The sequence below is a fragment of the Artibeus jamaicensis genome, unplaced genomic scaffold, assembly GCF_021234435.1.
Source record: "Artibeus jamaicensis isolate MK-2021 breed Jamaican fruit bat unplaced genomic scaffold, CSHL_Jam_final contig_426, whole genome shotgun sequence".
NCBI lineage: Eukaryota > Metazoa > Chordata > Mammalia > Chiroptera > Phyllostomidae > Artibeus > Artibeus jamaicensis.
In genome coordinates this window covers 1958871-1971100 of record NW_026521826.1, presented here as the reverse complement: position 1 = coordinate 1971100, position 12230 = coordinate 1958871, and the positions used below count along the sequence as shown (strand labels likewise).

General features: G+C 45.0%; 1 protein-coding gene across 5 annotated transcripts in view; it reads left to right on the top strand.

Moving 5' to 3' along the window:
* Positions 1 to 12230, top strand: part of FRMD4A (FERM domain containing 4A) — a 313254-nt gene that overhangs the window by 19620 nt on the left and 281404 nt on the right. The window contains exon 1 of one of the 5 annotated variants that reach the window (XM_053665758.1): positions 8829 to 8938. The exons of the other annotated variants lie outside the window; for them this stretch is intronic. Within the exon in view, the coding sequence (XP_053521733.1) occupies positions 8900 to 8938 (39 nt within the window). The 5' untranslated portion in view covers positions 8829 to 8899. Of the gene's footprint in view, positions 1 to 8828; positions 8939 to 12230 lie in introns of those variants that run through there. 5 annotated transcript variants of the gene reach the window in all.

Genomic DNA, 12230 nt, shown 5'->3' with positions numbered 1-12230 from the left:
CATGCGTGACTTAAAGACAGGGGTACTTCTGAAAACTGTGTCATTGGTCAATCGCGGTGTTAGACAACTTGTGGAAATGTGATGGGGTGCACTTACACACACCTAGACGGTGTATGGCTCACTGCTCACCACGGCCGTCAGGTGGAGCCTGTCACTCCTAGACTGTGAGCCCGTGCAGCATGTCACTGGGCCGAATACTGCAGGCAGTTGTAACGCTCAGCAAATATCTGTGTGTCTAAACACAGACAAGGCACAGTATAAAAGGTGAAAATGGGGCACCTACAGAGGGGACTTACCGTGAACGGAGCGTGCAGGACTGGAAGTTGTCCTCGGTGGGTCAGTGAGTGCGCTGTGACATTACTGTATACTTCTGTAGCCTTAGAAATGCTGCACAGTCAGGCTGTGCTAAATTCATGTAAAAGTATTTTTTCTTTAATAGCAAATTAACCTTAGCATAGTATAACTTATAACTTTATGTATTTTTCAACACTTTTAAACTGTCGACTCTTGTCATAGCAGTTAAAACACAAGCACATTGTAACAGCATTACAACACCTATGATGTCACTAGGAAATAGAACATGTCGGCTCCCTTATAATCCTGTGGGGCCACTGTCATACCTGCGGTGCTTGACTGTGGAGGGGATTTCAGATGGCTGATGAAGGCAGGCTGGAAGAACCTTACTTTCTCCTCCCCTGCACATTGGCCCTGTGGTGGTCCCCACTTACCTGCTTCCACCTGCGGGTCACTTGTGCCCCACTGGGAGCTTGACTCTGGCCCTAACAGGGAGGACGTGTAATCTCCTGGCAGACAGAGCAGGGTCCAGCCTGTTCTGCCATCCCTTCAGCCAGCTGTCACCACCATGGCTTGCTTTGTTACACATCTTTGATAATATTTGCTCTCAGACCACATAGTTTTCAGCCTCCTGGTCAACCTGAGCTCCGGATTCATTATTCACAGATATTTTGCTTACCTGCTTTGAACTTGTTATTCACCTTGAAATTCTGGATGACTCTGGATGTCTGTGATTACTGTCTTGATTTCCTAATCATAATTTGCCGAGATCTCTAACCCCAACATTGTTCCTGGCTTTTCTAGCTCTGTTGCTAAATCCTAAGCCATCCCTACTACTCTTGGTCGGTCCTGGGTACAAACAGACCACACTACCTATAATTTAAACGGTTCCAAAGAGCAGCACTCCAGATAAATATTTTTATTTATTAGATACCTTAATGAGAGAGTACAGTATTAAACTCTTCAGTGGTTGCCTAGACAGCTCAAAAATTTAATACGATTATCTTAAAATAGCACTAAGTTCGTAATACAAATTTGTAGTGGTGATTCATTGGCTACTCCAATCCCCATTCATTGACCGACTCAACGTAGAGAACTCCTGCTTGCTTTTTGTTCTTGTTTCTGGTGTTTGGGGGGTTTCTGTCATTGTCGCTATGGGTAGTGCTTTGTGAAAGGACTTCTGTTAAGTTCACAAAATGTGACAGACTAGAATGAAGTAGATTTTTTGCCACAGCCACGTTGGAATACAGTCTTTAGAACCAGGCATAACTGTGAGCTTGCCGGAGTCTCTATCCTTGGACTTGCTGATGCTAACTAAGGATGCAGAGCCCTGAGGTGGGTCGACTTAACGGCAGTCTCCCAGTTGGGTTCTTCGGGTGGCCAGAGAGCTGTTACAGGTCTTTGTCCTTTTTCCCCTTGAGACAAGCATTCCGAGAAATAGAGACAAAAATGTAGCCTAGAAAATGGCTTCCCAAAGTCATTAGCTCACCAAAATTGCATCTGACCCACAGAAGCTACACTGACCCCACCTACATTAGCAAAGCCATTCCATTCCCATTTATCACCCTCCTGCATTGTCATTGTCATGGTATGTCAAGTCTTCATTACTGAATAAGAAAGGGGATGCAGGGCCGATGCTGCCATGCAGGCTCTTTCAGAATCCACAACACAACAAACAGACCCTCCTGTAGGGAGCTGGAGCTACTCCGGGGCAGACGTGCTGAAGGTGTGTCACACAGCGGCAGTGGGAAAGTCACAGCCCCCATGTTTATACGAAATGCGTATTTCGTTCATTCAGTCCTCATGACATTCCTATGAAGTTCAAGACACTAGGGATAAAAATAAAAAAGGGAGATTGTTAAATTAGAAGGAGGAATTTTACAGAGGGAAGAGACTTCGCTAGAAATGAGTAACACTTTTTTAAAAAGGAAAACCTTCCAATATATTATAAACAGCGCACTACAGAAGGTCCTCAGATAACATGGTTTAGATAAATGTCATTTCGTTATGAGGTTGATGAGCTCTTGTTTATGTTAATTAGCCACTGGTAAAATTGGTTTCATTATGTCATTTTTCTTAAGGTCACAGAACCTATGAAAGATGTTAAGAGGACTTACTGTACCAGCAATTGAGTCAGGGGTTAAATGGAATTTAACCTACAGGTAAAAACTAAGTGAGCTTTTATCACTATTTTCCTGTTGTAAATTCCCCTTGCCTTCCTTTATGTTGGAAGAGAAATGTTAACTTCACAGCTTCGAGACACAAATTTTCTAAGGGCTTCTAGGTTCCCACTTGGAGAGAAAGTGTTAATTATCTCTCAGCAACTCTCCTCTGGGCGTTAACTCATCTTCATCCTCTCCTGGGAGAAGGAGGTGGTTCTTCAGCTCTTGCCCTTCTCAGTGGAGACCCATTGATCAAGCAGGTGGATTCTCCTTTGTTGCGAATAGGACCCCTATGTCACAACCTGACTCCTGATGGCAAACTTCCACGTATATATATCTCCCCTAAATAAAACAAGACCTGCCCTGGCTGGTATGGCTCAGTGGATTGAGCGCTGGCCTGCAAACGAAGGGGTTGGCAGTTCGATTCCCAGTCAGGACACATGCCTGGGTTGTGGGGCCAGGCCCCCCGTGGGAAGTGCGTAAGAGGCAACAACACATTGATGTTTCTCTGCCTCTCTCTTTCCCTTCCCCTTTCTCTAAAAATGAATAAACAAAATTGTAAAAAAATAAAACAAGACATACGTGAGTTCACATAAGACAGTAATCACACAAACACATGTTTGTGAAAGGTATGCTCAAAAATCATCCTTGGCCCCTGAGTTCCATGGAAACCAAATACCAGGAGATGAAGAAAAGAGGAGCTGGGGCATTGGGTTTCTCATTCAGGGCCTGGGTGCGTTTAATTCAGACAGCCCTGGTCTTACTGGGGTCTGGCATGTGTATGAGAACTGACTTCTGTAACCGGGGTCGTTGATGGGATGACATCACTTTTATGGCAGTAGGACCACTTGTATAACAGTTTGTGAAGCTTGGGGAAAATATTTCTAAACATAGCTCTTGGCATGCAACTCTGCAGCACTTAAACCAGAGGGCAGCTCCTGCCTCCCTTCATCTACTTTCCCAAGGACCCAAAATACTTTTATATACACAGACAAGCATTTTTCAAAAACTATTCTCCTTTCCCCAAATGAACAGAGTCCGCTCCCTCACGTTTGTGTAAATGGGTCTCCCAGGTTCTCAGTCTGAGGCATGATGACGCAACGATGACTCTTCGTCAGAGCTGGGACATTCTCCAGACCCAGATATGGGATTAAATATGTTAGTGAGCCATTTTTGAAGTGCCTCAGGATTTCAAAAGATCATTTGGGTTTGGTTATTGCACATTGACCACTCATGTCACTGTACAAGCACTATTTCTAAATAGCCTTTCCTCAAAGAGCTAGTACTGGGATTATACAGTGACAAATGGGAACTTCCAACGTTGTTTGGACGCTTGTCCCAGATGGTGGGCACGAGAGTGTCAGGAGCAGAAGGAGGAGGGGGTGGAGGAGAGCTGTTGATGATCAAGAGAAGTCGCTGGGCTCTTGTGCGCTCGCCGCCTGTCTCCCCAGGGTCCATCCGCTGCAGTGTGCGGGGGCCAGGTCAGGGGCGGCCGGCCAGCACCCACAGGCGGCCCTTTCTGCTTGCTCCCCGCATCCCACGCTGCCCAATGGCTATGTCACAGGATTCATATAGGAATGCAGGAATGCTACCACTTCATATCCGCTAGGCTGGCTAAAGTAAAAAGACAGGAAAGAGGCTGGGAAGGATGTGGAAAAATCAGACCCCTCATATGTTGACAGTGGAAATGTGAAACGGTGCAGCCACTGGGGAACACAGCTGAGCAGTTCCTCAAATCTTAACCATAGTTACCATATGACCCAGCAGTGCCACTCCTAGGTGTCAGCCCAAGAGAGATGAAAAATGTATATCCACCCCAAAACTTGTATGTCAATAGCCACAGTAACGTTATTGATAGTAGCCCCTAAAGTGGGGACACCCAAATGCCTACCACTGGATGAAGGGGTAAACAAAATGCAGTCTATCCATCCAATGGGCTTTTACGCAGCAAGAAAAAGGAATGAAGTGCTGATACTTACCATGACAGGAATGAGTGTCCAACACATTATGCTTAGGGAAAGAAGCCGGTCCCCAAAATCACATTTATATAAAATGTTCAGAATAAGCAAATCTATAGAGACAGAAAGTAAATTAGTGGTTGCCAGTGTCTGTGAAAGTAGGGGAGGGAAGGACATTGGGGGTGGTGGTGCCAGCTAATGGATATATATTTTATTTTCAGGGTGTTGAAAATGTCCTAAGTTTAGATTGTGGAAATGGTTGCACAACCCTGTGAATATAATGAAAAAGCCACTCAATTGTACCCTTTAAGTGTACAAAGTGTTCTTTACATAATTTATATCTCAATGAAGTGTTTTGCTTTTAAAGAACACTAGCGAAGAGCTATGGGATACCTTCACTAAACAAACACACGTCCCACTCTGCCCCAGACCAGCATTCTGGTTACACGTGGGGATTCGATAACAAAAGCATTCAGTGGATTGAAGAAACAAAATGTGCAGTAGATTTAAACCTATGTTTGAGTCCTGTGCTGGAAGTCAGGAAGGGGATGTAGCATTAAAATGAGAATTTGCAGCCAAGAGCTAAAAAGGTCCGTATGGGCTGGGGACGGGTGACCTGCACACAAAACCCGAAAGGAGTCTGTTTTCTACAAAGCCCCAAAGTGTGGCTCATGAGTGTTTCTGACAACATCCCTGCCTTCCCCTTGCTATCGGGGATTTATTTCTTTTCCAGCACCTTCTCAGAGTCAATCGCCTATTGATCCTCTTTAGTTCTTCCAAGGGAACGGATGTGGCTTATAGTGTGGCCTTAATTTAAGGTGAAATGTCTTGGTATTTGGGGCCTCAGCTGGGCTGGGCTTTGATGTTGGAGAAACTGCCCTTTACTTTCAGATTCTGTCAGAAAAGATAACAAAACCCATCTAAGAGAATCTTTTTAAACATACTATTTGTGCCTCCTGGTAGCTGACTTTGACCTGACGTAGAGTATAGAATTCTCCAGTTAATCTTAGGGCTGCCATTTTCTAAAATAGATGTCAATAAATAATCACCAAATAATTAGGATGAGTTACCTCCAATTCATTTCTGAATATATTTCTTTAGTTGCTATATATATACTTCTCCATGTGTGTGCAATTTCCTGTGTCTTCAGGTGTATGCCAATTTTGTTCATAATTTCTCTATGTATTACTTGCAACTTAGAGTTTTTCTGACTTCTCCTCCAGGTGGCAATTAGGGCTGAAAACATCCCTAGAATCAGGCAAAGGCATCTGTGGCTTTAAAAATTTATTATATACCTCCATCTTTACAAAAACAGCGAGCTAGACCTGGGAGCAGGGACAGAGAGTGGGGATGGAGACAGGGCGGCGATGGATGTTTCCCTCTGGAGTCAACGGCCTCCAGGTGAGGATTAAGTGGGGAAAAGCAAAGACATCATGGTCAATGGTATCATACTATTTGCACACGCAGCCTCTCAGATTCCACTGTGGCAGCTGCCCTTTGAAAGTGAATTAGTACCCTCATCAGTGTGGCTCAGTGGGTTGGGTGTCATCCTGAAAAGTGAAAGGCTGCCTGTTCAATTCCTGGTTAGGGGACATGCCTGGGTTGCAGGTTCCGTCCGTATCTGAGTGCATACAAGAGGCAGTCAATATTTCTCTACCTCTATCCCTCCCTTCCCCCATCTCTAAAGATAAATACATAAAATCTTTAAAATGTTTTTAAAGTCTGAATTAGCAGCATAGAATCTGTGGCAGAATCAGATGTGACTGAGGAGACTGGCTAGCATCCTCCACCAGCGCGGGGCGTGCCCTGTTCCTGTCCCCTGTGCTTCCAGGGGCTGGAAGACATCTGCTGGCGTCACCGGACTCAGACTGCGGGCTCCACAGCCAGTCTCCAGGGAGGATGTCCCTGTCCCCACGAGGGGTGAACACTTCAGAACAATCTAATTAGGTCTCGCCCTTGTCAGGAATTAATGTGTTGGTATCCAGGCATTTTTTAAGGCTTATAATGGCAACTTTAGACTTAAAAGATTCCCAGACCATAAGTTAAATCTGTATTTAACTTAAAAAAAATTTAAAGTCACATTATTTAATCAGACAGTAAACAATACCTTTAAAACTGTCCATATCTGCTCCATAATTACAGGCTTTGGATAACAGCCGTGTTCACAGCCCACACCCCCAGAGGGCAGAGAGCAGGGGTTCAGGGACGCAGGCGAAACCGACTAGATATGGCCGGTCTTTGTTTTTCCTTGAAAATACCAATGTGGTTAGGTAATGTTAATGGGACAATCATTTTCCGCATGCCATTTGTTCTTTAATTTAGCTTCTTTCCCTCTTTCATTTCTTTGTTACCCTTTCTTCCATTCTTCCTTTCTTAAATAAAATTATCTCTGCTAATGGGGTGTTAAAGACAAGATTCCTTAGTATCCCTCCCCCACCTTTTATTACAGAGTGTGTGGAAATAAAGGAATAACATACAGGAATGAAGTCATGCAGAACGTTTTACCCCAGAGCTATTACTCATGGAAAAATGATAAAATACATCAAAGGAGAGTTTAAAGGAAAATGGTCTTCCCATAGTTGTTAAGTTAATTAATGTATACATCCATAGCAGAAAGAGAAAAGGGACTAAGAGAAGATGATTTCAAGAAATACAAATTTTGAAATAATCTCAAGACCTTTCTGTTATCAGCGGTCTATAATATCTCTGAATTATCTGGTTATGGAAAGTGCTCCAAAAATAAATAAAATTAGATACATGCCATGCCCTGCATAATCCACTTTAACTATATCATCTCATTTAATCCCCTCAACAACACGATGAGGTTGCTGTGATTCCCATCCTACAGATGAAGAAATCTGTCAGAGAAGTTCATTAACTTGTGTGAGGTCACACAGTAGGTGGTAGGGCCAAATTTAAACTCAGTTATACCTGACTTCAGGTTAGTGAGTATGAGCTCTACTTCCATTTTTCAATTCTTGATTTACTTTATTTTTTAGAAGGGAAGAAGAAAGGGAGAGAAACATCGTGTGGTTGTATCTCACGCACTCACTACTGGGGACCTGGCCTGCAACCCAGACATGTGCCCTGATTGGGAATCGAACCAGCGACCCTTTGGTTCGCAGGCCCATGCTTCATCCACTGAGCTCTGTCAGCCAGGGCTCTACTTCCATTTTGATGATATTACATGTTCAAGTTGAAAAGATGTGAATGAACGAAAGAAGGAAGGGAGAGAGGAAGGAATAAGAAGAATGTGCACAAGGCAAATATCCCTCAGTAACTACCATGGTTTTTCAGGGCTCTCCAACCAAGATACTATTGATACTAAACACACCCCTTCTCTGAATTGTCCAGGTAATGTGACTGGACCTCTCCAACCCATTGCCTTTCCTTCTCGCTCTGGAATCTATTAAGTTAGGATGCACATGCCCTCATGAAACATTGTTTAAAGTAATCAAACTCAAAACAACTGAGTTGACATCTCAAATTGTTGTACCACGTTCAGCTGGTACATTTCCTTGGGTTGCGATTCACATAGGGCTGATCCAGTACATTGATATAACAAAGAATAGCCTAATTAGTTGTCATGCTTTTCAGGAACTCAAAGCTCTCATAGAGCTTTGGAGGAAATGCCCCGTGGTGGGGAAATGTGGGCTGTTTTGCCTTTACCTTCTTTATCTGTTTTCCTCTCAAGTTGAGGATATCGATATTAAATCATTAGGTAAGCTTTCTTACGGTCCTTTTAATCTTAACCTCCACTTGAGAAATTTCCAGAGAAAATGCCTGGGTTTTGACACATTGGCCACATAAAATAGCAGTTTCTCCAGGGCTGATATAAGATGGGCCTTTTTGCTTGGCCATGCAGACACTCTGGTTTTCTCAGTTTGAAAGAGTTAAGAGGAAAGATGGAATGCCTTGGGAATGTTGGCAGGGCGGCTGCAGCTCTCTCCTCTCTGCTTCTCACCCTGGACGAACTCCCAGAACCAGGAAAACTCTGCAGTGACTCTGGGTTCATGCTCTTCCCTCCATTCTGCCCCCAAAGCCAGCTCAGTGTCCCGGAGAAGGAGTGATGTGCAGTTGTCTGCAGGGCGAGCTTGCTTTCACCTCATCCCTGGAGAGTTGCCAGAGACAGGGAGAAAACATTTTCAATCAGGAGCCATTTGGTAATCCTCGTGGGAAAACAGTCCCTGAAGATTGGTGGGGGTGGTGGTGAAGGAAGGTAGGGGAGAAGAGAGTGGAACAAGAGGAAACGAAGTTATTTTGACTGCATTTTTCCTTGCCTGATTAAATCTGGTGACATTTGAACTTTGCGTTACTAAAAGAACCCAGCTCTGTATGTGGGGCCAGGGACCAGAGGGTGAAGGCGGGGCCTAAAGCTTGCAGGGCTGCAGGGTTGCTTGGCACGGACGACCTGCTCTGTAGCTGGGACCAGCCTGCCGGGCACTGAGGACCTGCCGAGGGGAGAGCCTTTGGGTCCTGTAGCTGATGCTGAAACCATGGTGCTGCTCCAGGGCCGTCTACCAGGTGGGACCTGCAGCTATTCTTTGCCTTGTAAGAAATGTAGGGGGTGGTGGCAAAGGGGCAAAAACTATTGTCATGTGTGTTTTTTTAATGTTATTGATTATGCCATTACAGTTGTTCTATTCTCCCCCTTCATTCCCCTCCACCCTGCACCCCCCACCCCCACCATTCCCCTCTTTAGTTTATGACCATGTGTCTCAAGTTCTTTAGATTCTATATTTCCCATGCTATTCTTGCCCCCCTATCTATCTTCTACCTACGGTCTATGCTACTTTTTTTCTGTGGACTGTGTTATGCTAAACGGGGCAGAGGGAGGTGATTAACATTAATTGAATATCTTCTTCAAGGGACCAGGTCCTGTGAGAGGTGCCTTGTAATCTGTGTCTAATTGTCTTCCAAACCACCAAATAAAGTAGGTGCTTAATGTCACCATTTTGGAAGGTGAGGTTCCAAATGAGGAGGTTACTGGAGGTGAGGTTACTGGAACTCAGAGATGGACTTGAGTTGTTCAGTCACCCAGCTGGTAAAGCCAGAGCCCTGCCATATAAACCAAAGTTTTTCAAAGATGAGGATGCTCTTTCTATGAGTACAGGGTCCTCTCACAAGAGACTCTTTCTCAAAGTGTGTTCTGGGGGTGACAAGCTGGTGAGGGACGTATGGCTCTGGGGACAGGAGGCAAGGAGGGAAGAATGCTGGCCAACAACATCCAGTCTTTGGTCTCACTTCCCTGTCCCTTTGGTGGCTTACAGAGTGTCCTCTGAAGTTGCACATTCACACAAACTTCTAAAGAGAAAATTTTCTGCAGGAATGCAGCCCTTCTGAATCAATTGGCTGAGGGTGCAGAGCCCTAAAAAGGGGGAGACAAGAGCATCTGTTTTCCCTGTTTATCCCTCCAGACTGGGTCCTTTTGCCATGGAGACCTCAGTGCTCACAGCCCTAGCCCAGGCCGAGAGGAAGGGGACTGAGTGTGGGTGGGGGGTGCGGGTGGGGGAGGTGAAGGCAAAGTCCAGACGGGGCAGGGCTTCCCCGATCTGTTTCTTGATGGGGGTGTCACTACTTCTACCTCAGTTGATGGTGTTTTGTAACCCAGTTTATTTCACTGAGTCAACTTGAGTAGTTTTGGCCCTCTCTCCTTCTTAGCTGGCTCAACACATGCTTGGAACCAAGCAGGCACAGCTGGCCTTTGTATTTTTAGGCGTAATTTGGCGGCGTATAATCCCTTAATGAACTGTAATGATTAAACAACACGGACCATGTAGCCACCCTTCCTCCCTCCCCTCCTTGTGGAATGTCTGGACTTACACTGAAGCGACAGTTTTGGGGAAGATGTGTCCAAGAGCCCTGGGTTGGTTTTCACAGAGAAGCACAGCTGTCCCAGGACCCCTGCTCCCTCCTCTTCATCTTCCCATTGGCAGTCAGACTGAAAACCAGTAAGTGATTTCTGGAAACAAGATTTCTTTTCCCCCAGAATTTTTGCGTTTGAAGGGCACATACCTATAGTTTTACTATTAACAGCAAATATGTCCATAATCAATCTCACATAAATGAAATGTGAGAGAAGCATCCACAAATTGACAACAGTCTAAAACATTTATGTGATGTTTCCAGTGACAGGCTGTGAATCTAAAAGAAATCTGGTAAAAAAAATCTCCCTGATGGGAGATTCAATTAGTCATGTGATTGTTTTGTGCATTTGAAGATTTATCAGAAACGTGGCTTTGGAGGCAAATCCAAACAGCTTGGAATTGGGAGTTCATTTTGTAGTCAAGGTAATTCTTATGTGTTGCTATGCTTGTGAAAGAATTTGAGAGCCCTGGATTCCTACCTCCTATCTATCTATCTATCTATCTATCTATCTATCTATCTATCTATCTATCTATCTATCATTTACCTTCTCTCCCCTCCCTCCCTCCCTCCCTCCCTCCCTCCCTCCCTCCCTCCCTCCCTCCCTCCCTCCCTCCCTTCCTTTCTTCCTTCCTTTTTTCCTTCCTTTTTTTTAGAGACAGAGGAAGGGAGTGTGAGATAGAGAGAAATATTGACTGGTTGCTTCTCACACGCCCCCAACTGGGGACCTGGCCTGCAACCCAGGCATGTGCCCTGACAGGGCATGGAACTGGAGACCCTTTGATTCCAAGGCTGGTGCTCAGTGCACTGAGCCACACCAGCCTAGGCTCCCACTTTGTTTTTTATCTCCTGCTTGTCTTCTTCGTTTCTCAGAAAGTTATATAAAAGCCAAGATTTCAAATCAAGTAGGCAGTGTGCATTTGCCCCACCTCAAGGGGCTTTTTGGGGACTTCTCTTAATGTTATAAGTACACTGATAAGAACATTGAATTTTATCGGCTACCAGGTTTGGAAAAAAATTTGTTGCTGCTCAACCTCTATTCCGTTCGTCAGACACTTACTGAGAAGCCAGTAGCGTGGGCCTGTCCTCTGCTTCCTCCCTTACAGAGGCGGGGCAGCGCCGGCATGGCCACGTAAGAATTAGGTAAGGGTGCATTTGCCGAAGTGTGCTGCAAATACTAAGTGTGTACAGATGGGAAGCGTTGTTTTATAATATACTTCTTAACAGTATTCTTACCGTTTTTTATCTTGGGAAAAGTTCACCAAGACTGCCTTTATTTTTTTAGTGATAAGGTGACTAATAGCCATTTTTATGTATTTTGTTTAGGCAATTAAGTGTCTAGGAAAACCGCCGTGTTTCCTTTCCTGTCCACACTACTACTCTCACGCTCACAGCACTTCTCACACCACATACGAGGGCTTCCCCCACACCAGTTCTGACTGACTGGACTTGGTGCAGACCCCACAGGTTAAGGGCTCAGTCCCACGAGATTGCACCCCCGCCCCAGATGCCAATCCTGAGTCCTGGGTCCCCAGATTACCCTTACTTCTGTTCGACTTGGTCACACATGGGAGGTTTTCATGAGCCCCTCCCTGGGTATAATCATTTTCTAGAACAGTTTAAAGAACTCAGAAGCACTTCCATTTACCACTTTGATTGTAGGATAAAAGACATGATAAAGGATGCAGATGAACCAACTGCCAAATGAAGACATACGTAGAACTTGGGAGGGTCCCGAGGGCAGGAACTCCTCTCCCCGTGACGTGGGGAGTGTCATCCTCCCGACACCTAGACGTGTTTACCGATCTACTGAAAAGCTACCGGAACCCCCACCTCCCACATTTGGGATTTTTGTGGATGCGTGCGCCATCTCAGAAGCATGATTGGTCATTCAGTTAATCTTCAGCCCCTCTCCTCTTCCTAGAGGATGGGGGAGGGGCTCACTGTTCCA